An 8,464-nucleotide genomic window follows, 5' to 3' on the forward strand; every position below is an offset into this window, starting at 1 on the left:
CATCTAACTGACTATTAATAAACATTTCTGTCTCTCTGTTTGTCGTTGCTCTCGCTGTCACTCCCTCTCCGGCTTCCTGCAGTGATGAACGGTCATACGACGTGTGTGCGCCTCCTGCTGGATGAATCGGACGGTGCAGACCTGGTGGATGCTGCCGACTCTCAGGGACAGTGAGTAGTTGTTTCCCTTCCCATTCAAGTTTTTCCTCATCTGTTCCAGTTTTTTTAAAACATTATTTTGAATGTGTCGTCCTCCTCTGCAGGACTCCTCTGATGCTGGCGGTGGCAGGCGGTCATGTGGACGCCGTGTCGCTGCTGCTGGAGCGAGAAGCCAACGTGAACCTGGCGAGTAACCACGGCCTCACGGCACTGCACCTCGGGGTGAGCGTTGGCACTCTCTCCTCCTTCCTTTCCTTTGTGCAGACATGAGTGTTCCACCTGAACTATTATAGACTGTATGAGTGTTTGATTAGAATCAATTGATGTCTTTCAATGCACATGTGCACATCTGGGAATATTTTAAATGTTTGTTATAATAGAAACCAGCAGCATGTTTCTTCAGCTCGATTCTGACTTAAAGCCCCTTTGTCTCCTCGCCCAGCTGCTGTGTGGTCAGGAGGAGTGCATCCAGTGTCTGTTGGAGCAGGAGGCCTCGATTTTGCTCGGCGACTCTCGAGGTCGAACCGCCATCCACCTGGCCGCCGCCCGAGGTCACGCCTCGTGGCTGTGCGAGCTGCTGAGCATCGCCTGCTCCGAGCCGCCGTCCCTCCCCCCGCTGAGAGACCACAGCGGGTACACGCCGCTGCACTGGGCCTGCTACTACGGTCAGTTCACACGGACGCTTCAGTCTTTTTTTATTATTCTTTATCTGAATGATTTATCAATGATTCGTTGTTGAACGATTTGTTCATATTTCTGCTTTTTTTTTTTTTAACTATGTACAAGTACTCCATTTAAGTGCAGTTCTGATGTATATGTACTTGAGTATTTCAACATTATATTACTTTATACCACTACTCTACTACATGTTTGTGTGAAATATCGTACTTTTTTTACTTTTTACTTATAAATCATGATATATTATTATGTATGACGCTACCCTGCAGTATATAAAGTAGTTAAGATGAGCTCAACCTTTACCTGCTACCATCACATTCATGCATCAATAATTATAATCCATTAATATAAGATATGATATTCTAAAATAGGTGATTCGGCATAATATGTACTTTATATTCTGATGCTTATACTTTTGTACTTTTACTTTTATAAGATTTTGAATACAGGACTTTTACTTGTACTTGTCAGAGTATTTCTACATGTTGTCTTTTCCAACACTCTGTGTGTGTGTGTGTGTGTGTGTGTGTGTGTGTGTGTGTGTGTGTGTGTGTGTGTGTGTGTGTGTGTGTGTGTGTGTGTGTGTGTGTGTGTGTGTGTGTGTGTGTGTGTGTGCGTGTGTGTGTGTGTGTCTGCAGGTCATGAGGGGTGTGTGGAGGTGCTGCTGGAGCAGAAGGGTTGTCGCTGTATTGATGGGAACCCGTTCACTCCTCTGCACTGTGCTGTGTACGTCACACACGGGTTAAATAATAGTTATGATTACAGCTCAGAAAGTTCAAATGATAAAGAGCTGCTTAATTCAATTTACATCAAGCTTTTTTCAGTATTTAAAAGAAATATTGAAATGTTGCTCTAAGCAGATTAAATATCCTCTGGATTTAGAATCTGCAGCAGCAGCTAGAGCACATTGAACGTTCCTTAACTTCTCACATCCTGACTATTAGCCGCTGATCCCGTTTGTGTTTAAACTCACAGGGTGAACGATCACGAGCCTTGTGCGTCGCTGCTGCTGGAGGCCATGGGGTCGGACATCGCTGGCTGCAAAGACGCTAAGGACAGGTAAGGCGTGTGTGCGGTGGTGCAATGTAACTAAGTGCATTTACTCAAGTACTGTACTTAAACAGGAGTTAACATGTAACGTACACATTAATGCAGCAGTAAAATGAATCCAGAAACATCAGATATAATAGTAAAACACCGAAAGGGAACCTTTTACTGCACTATGAGTACTTTTATTCTTCATTCTTAAAGTATATTTTGCTGATAATACTCCTTACTAAGTCAGGGTTTGAATGCAGGATTTTCACAGCGTGGTATTAGTACTTTTACTTCAGTAAATGATCTTCCTCTCCTCTCCTTGACTCCTGCAGGACTCCTCTTCATGCCGCAGCGTTCTCGGGTCACGTTGACTGCGTCCAGCTGCTCCTGTCCCACGATGCACCTGTGGACTCTGCGGACCAATCGGGTCGCAATGCACTGATGATGGCGGCTGAGAAGGGCAGAGCCGGAGCTCTCGGTACAGAGATGTTTTACTTTGCTCGTGCCTTCAACACTGCGGTGTCCTATGTTGTTGATTTCTATTTTTAATTTTTGGCTCTGATTGGGTCTCAGAGGTGCTGTTGACCAGCACCGGCTCCAACCTCAGTCTGACGGACAAAGACGGCAACACCTCCCTGCATCTAGCTTGCAGTAACGTAAGTGGCCACAAGGGGCTCCACCCTCGATCTTAGTTATTGTTTCTCTTGATACGAGTGTCTCCCATGTCTCCAAATCCCCCTGCACTCATGCATTATCACCAATCACACAGCTAATGTGAGTTAGTGAAGTTGTTCAACATCGGAACAAGACAATTTAGTAACACAACACACATTTCTCTCACATACATCAATTAAAATATCAGAAAGTATGAATGAATGTTTAGTCTCTGTTTAATCTGACGTCCTCTCTTTAGGGAAAGGAAGACTGTGTGATGTTGATCCTGGAGAAGCTGTCTGACACGGCGCTTATAAATGCCACAAATGCAGCGCTGCAAACGTGAGTATCTGAAACCTCTGTCACTGACAAAAATAAGCACTTTTTCACTCTCCGCATAAAATGAGGGATTTGAGGCACAAAAGAACTGTTCCTATTTTCTGTTAATAATTATAAAATCTTCTGTTAGTCCTCTCCACCTGGCGGCTCGTAGCGGTCTGAAGAAGGCGGTCCAGGAGCTGCTGTCCCGAGGAGCCAACGTTCAGACGGTGGATGAGAACGGTAGGACGTGAATCTGGTCTGGAACCTGATTTCCCCCCCCCAGGCCCTAGCTGCATGCAGTGTTCATTGGTCAGCATGGATGTTTTCCTGCGTCTCCAGCATGAACTTGACTAATGAATGATTTTAATATGATTTTTCCATGTGCGCTGCAAATGAATCTGTCTTTAAACGGGGGTTCCCACTGATCGTGGAGTTTGTGACACTAACTTGGTGAGAGACACTAACTTTAATATGTAAAATAGTACAAGCAGTGGCTTGAAGGGTTTAAAGTTTTCTCAGTGGGCGTGTGAAGTCTTTAAAAAATCTGACTAACTTATAAAAGGCATGAAGACGTTCTGGAGTTTTACTTCCTGGATGACAGTGGGAACCCTGATTTAAACTGTATACAATGCTTCCTTGCTTTTTATTGGATGTATGATGTGGTGTTTAGTGATACACGTCAGCTTTGGTTGTCCCTGTGTGCTCTGTGTACCCTCCCTCTTGATTGACTGTGTACCCTCCCTCTTGACTGTGTACCCTCCCTCTTGACTGTGTACCCTCCCTCATGTCTGTATACCCTCCCTCTTGTCTGTGTACCCTCCCTCTTGTCTGTGTACCCTCCCTCTTGACTGTGTACCTTCTTTCTTGTCTGTGTACCCTCCCTCTTGACTGTGTACCCTCCCTCTTGTCTGTGTACCTTCCCTCTTGTCTGTGTACCCTCCCTCTTGACTGTGTACCTTCTCTCTTGACTGTGTACCTTCTCTCTTGTCTGTGTAACCTCCCTCTTGTCTGTGTAACCTCCCTCTTGTCCGTGTACCCTCCCTCTTGACTGTGTACCCTCCCTCTTGTCTGTGTACCTTCCCTCTTGTCTGTGTACCCTCCCTCTGGACTGTGTACCCTCCCTCTTGACTGTGTACCCTCCCTCTTGACTGTGTACCCTCCCTCTTGACTGTGTACCCTCCCTCTTGACTGTGTACCCTCCCTCTTGACTGTACCCTCCCTCTTGACTGTGTACCTTCCCTCTTGACTGTGTACCTTCCCTCTTGTCTGTGTACCCTCCTTCTTGTCTGTGTACCCTCCTTCTTGTCTGTGTAACCTCCCTCTTGTCTGTGTACCCTCCCTCTTGACTGTGTACCCTCCCTCTTGACTGTGTACCCTCCCTCTTGACTGTGTACCCTCCCTCTTGACTGTGTACCCTCCCTATTGTCTGTGTACCCTCCCTCTTGACTGTGTACCCTCCCTCTTGACTGTGTACCCTCCCTCTTGTCTGTGTACCTTCCCTCTTGACTGTGTATCCTCCCTCTTGACTGTGTACCTTCCCTCTTGACTGTGTACTCTCCCTCTTGTATGTGTACCCTCCTTCATTTCTGTGTACTTTGTCAGCTGGCTGAACACTAATGGAATGCTGCTCCGTCCCTCCTTTGTCTTCTGCTCCCGTTTCTGCTTCGCCTTCCTTGCTTCCTCCCCGTCTACGTCTCGCTCTCCTCTGCTCCTTTCTCCCTTTTCTTTCTGCCCCCCCCCACCCACCCCCACCTACCTCTCCCTCCCCTTCCTCTCTTTTTTTCTCTCTGTCTCTCTCTCTCAGGTCTGACGCCTGCTCTGGCTTGCGCTCCTAGCAGAGAGGTGGCTGACTGTCTGGCTCTCATTCTGGCTACCATGATGCCTTTCTGCTCCCCTTGCAGCTCCGGGGCTCCCTCCCCAGGCTCCCTGCTGAGGCAGCTGCCCCACCAGGGGGGTAAAGTCCCGGGCACCGGCCCTCGGGGGCCACGCAGCCCCAGGAACCCCTCCGGACCCTCGAGCGAGGGAACCACCGAGAACGACTCGGAGGACTCGGAAACCTTCTGACCCCTCCGAACCGACTCCCTACCCTCCTACCTGGAGCTGTGCACCTGAACATGTTACCTTTCCTCCCCTCCAGGACCGATGCAGTGTTTTAGACTGTAAAGTGCACTCTTGAGGGAGACGGGTAGAGACTTGGTTGTGACACAGCTCAGATGTCTTGGTTGTGACACCAGGCTGGAAGCCCTACAGCGCTTTTTCTTACTGCCCACATTTCCAAAAACAATGAGCGGAGCAGCCGCACTGCCCCGGACTGACTACTGCAGCTGAGTGAGTTGCTCCACGAAGAAGAAGAAGAAGAAGAATCCGATCTGGACCAGTTCTGGTACGGGTCTGCATGCTTGTGTTAACTCACACCACGGTTTGTTCTTTCTACTCACGGGTGCTTAAATCCAAACGGACCTCGGTACTTTAGTCTCTGCATGGCAAAGCAACTCGCCTCTGAGACTTGTCTTAAAAAAAGAAGCCATTTTTAACTTTGTACAAAATGTAATAGGCCATTAAGACAGCTAAGTGTCATTCTAACCTTTTTTTATGATCTTAGGCTTGTTGTTGTACCAAATATTTGACTTCCACACAGAAATAATGATGAACAGGTACATAGAGCTTGCTTATTTTAAAACCGTTAAAACAACTGAAGCACAAATTTGGATGTTGCTTTTAGGTTTTGATGAACTGTTGCTGGAATGTGAATAAGATGTTTAGTAGTTTTAAATATTCATCACAATAATTAGAATACGACACGCTGGGTACATCTCGATTCCCTCAGTTGCATCCACATTTCTCTCATTTGCACGAGGAGAGATTCAGGAAAAGATGCGAGACATTTCTACTAGCAGCATTTTGTTGCTATTGTGTCTGTAAATTCATTCTTAAATAAGTTGAGTTACAATCAGAATCTTATATTTCAAAATCTCCACTTTTCCTAAAACATTTAGGCTACTTAATCATTCCAACGAGCTATATCTCAAATTGAAATATAGTTGTAAAAGGCTAACAGTTAGCTCAAGGACAGAGGAGCGAGGAACCATCGAATAAGGGAATAGGGATGTATCCACTGATTGAACACAGGGTTTGTGCAGAAGGCTGAGATGTATGCATTGTATCCTGTGACCTTGAGCGGCCTCCTGCACCATTTTGACTCCACGTCCCCCCCCCCCCCCCCCCCCCACTTGAGACCAATTCCCACCTGGGCAGCTCAACCCAGACTCTCCACAAAGACCAAATTTCTCCAGCTCTGTTAGGTCTCCCCCACTTTGTTGTGGTATTTATTATCTATTACATGATGGTACAAATACTGCCAGCACTTAAAATGTAAAATAACACAGGGTCTTGACCACTTTCTCCCCCCCGCCCCTCCCCTATGTTTGTCTCCCTACCACCTATGTGCCATTGTCTCAAACGTGTCCAGTGCCTTGATGTTGATTCAACTTCTTTCATAACGAGTCTTTAGTTTGTGGATTCTAATACTCTTAAAGAATCAGCTCACCTAAATAACTGAACCCTGGTGGTGTTGAGCCGTGCGGGTTTGTCCGGGTTTTCAGATATTTGCCCTCAATTGACAGAAAACAGTCGAGAGGCAGAAAGCAGGAAACGAAGGGAAAGAGAGAGGAGAGGATGACATGCAACACGGGTACATTGTGGGTTATAGAGTTACATGTCAGACTCCTTCAAAGCTAAAGTACATTTGCATAAAATATTTCCCAGATTCAGTGATCAAAAGCTCCAGAAGAGCGACTAAATGAACCGCTATAAAGAACTCTAACGTGGACAGAAAGTCCTTTAAGTGCAAACTTCCTTAAACATCCTCAAATGGGATAAATTCCCTCTGCTGAAGAAGTTCATGTGATGTGATTGAAAGCTCCAGAAGAGCCACTCAATGGACCGTGAAGTGACGATGTTTCGTCGCAGTTATTTTGAAAAATCGCCGGAGCTCACTGTGCACGCGTTACTTTTTAAAGAATTTGTTGTACTCCAGCTGAAAGTATTAGTCGATTTGTCAATCAACAGAAAATAAATCGGCAACTGTTTTTAAAAAATATATTAATATTTAAAGTAATATTTTTATGCAAAAATGGCAAAAAATTCACAACTTCTCAAATGTGAATATTTGTTTTTCCTTCATTAAACTAAATATCTTTGGGTTTTGGACTGTTGGTCAAAAAAACAACCCATCTGAATATGTTAACTAATATATTTTACGTTTTGTTGCTATTTTCAAATAAATGTAATTTTCTAAAGCAGAGATTAAATAATAATCAATCATGAAAATGATTATGAAGTGCAGGCCTATGTGTTTGTAGTGTCTCCAGTGCAAAGTGTTCTCAGGTCTGTGGAGCATTCAGGACATCGTTGTGTAAAGACGGATCGGTTTTGAGTTTTGATTCATTTTTAATACTCGTGAGCACCAAACATTGAGCACGGAGGCAGACATCTCAAAACGTGGACGAATACAAACCAAAACTACTCGCACGACCATCTGCCACTAGATGCCAAATGATTATTATTTGCAATTTTGGGTGAAATGATTCTTTGAGTCGAGCGTAATGTGGGCGGTTATGTTGCATTGAATGACAGTTTGAGAGGGAACTCTGCACGAGGGCCCGGTATGCAGGCCTGGTGTTTGTTTGTTGAAATGATGTCTCACTCCACTGTTCTCTCTCCTCGAGCTCCGCTGATATTCTGTATTCTTCTCGTCAACAAATCCCTGAAGACCAAAACCATCAATGTGCAAATCTGTTTATCAATACAAATGACCTACTTTGATTTTAAAAAGGGTTAAATAACTTAAATAACTTGCTTCAGCAGCTGGGAACCGTAGTTTTTAGCAAAGGTCGGTAAATGTCTGTTCCTGGTAATGAATTAACGTGTCTCACTGATGTGTTTTTAATAGTTTTTGGACATAAATGAAGCGCTTCAGCACAGCGGAGGATGAGATGTGAGGCTTTTAGAATACTTGGTCTTTTCACGGGCTTTGTAGACGATAAGAAGATAGAATATCTCCAGACTTACTCTTTAAGTTGTGTGTGTGTGTGTGTGTGTGTGTGTGTTAGCGTTAGGTACTGATATGAAATTGATTTTGTACGTTGTTGTTGAGCACGTAAAGCTTTGTATGAAGACAAATCTCCATCAGAGGACTTGCGAGGTGACGTCTCCATTCTGAAGTGTGTCGGAGTCATCGCTCCAGACTAAAAGTTGTGCATATTAATGAGCTTATTTTAAATTGAGAACCCTTTGTAGCTGCAGTTAGATTGAAATGGAGACGGCCGATAAGCACACACGTGTTAAGAAGCTGTGTTTTTCTGTCTGCCAGTATTATTATTATTCTAACAGGAAATGAGCTTCACCAGTCCCGACAATCCGGTCACGTGTCTGATGATTTTCGTACCAGTTCCTGGTGCAGTACGACATGCTGAGGGCTGTTTGTCAGCGACCCGTTGTTTTATAAAAATTGTACAATTAAAAAAAAAAAAAAAAAAGTTTGAAGTTAGTTTTATTTTTCTCTTTTAGGCGATTAGTTTCATTCTTCAGTGTAAAACATCAACATACTATGACTG

At 44.6% G+C, this 8,464-nt stretch overlaps 1 protein-coding gene across 2 annotated transcripts in view; it reads left to right on the forward strand.

Annotated features, from left to right (window-relative positions):
• ankrd44 (ankyrin repeat domain 44) overlaps nt 1-8,389 on the forward strand; it is a 30,043-nt gene extending 21,654 nt beyond the window's left edge. The window contains exons 19-28 of one of the 2 annotated variants that reach the window (XM_076110534.1): nt 83-170; nt 263-380; nt 601-823; nt 1,475-1,562; nt 1,812-1,895; nt 2,207-2,352; nt 2,448-2,530; nt 2,788-2,870; nt 2,998-3,089; nt 4,654-8,389. In XM_076110534.1, the coding sequence (XP_075966649.1) occupies nt 83-170; nt 263-380; nt 601-823; nt 1,475-1,562; nt 1,812-1,895; nt 2,207-2,352; nt 2,448-2,530; nt 2,788-2,870; nt 2,998-3,089; nt 4,654-4,913 (1,265 nt within the window). In that variant the 3' untranslated portion in view covers nt 4,914-8,389. The remainder of the gene's footprint in view (nt 1-82; nt 171-262; nt 381-600; nt 824-1,474; nt 1,563-1,811; nt 1,896-2,206; nt 2,353-2,447; nt 2,531-2,787; nt 2,871-2,997; nt 3,090-4,653) is intronic. The other variant, XM_076110526.1, reaches the window with a different exon arrangement.
• Nucleotides 8,390-8,464: the final 75 nt, after the last annotated feature.

This window comes from Anarhichas minor, unplaced genomic scaffold, assembly GCF_050575085.1.
Source record: "Anarhichas minor isolate MPS153535 unplaced genomic scaffold, ASM5057508v1 ptg000004l, whole genome shotgun sequence".
In the NCBI taxonomy this organism is placed as follows: domain Eukaryota; kingdom Metazoa; phylum Chordata; class Actinopteri; order Perciformes; family Anarhichadidae; genus Anarhichas; species Anarhichas minor.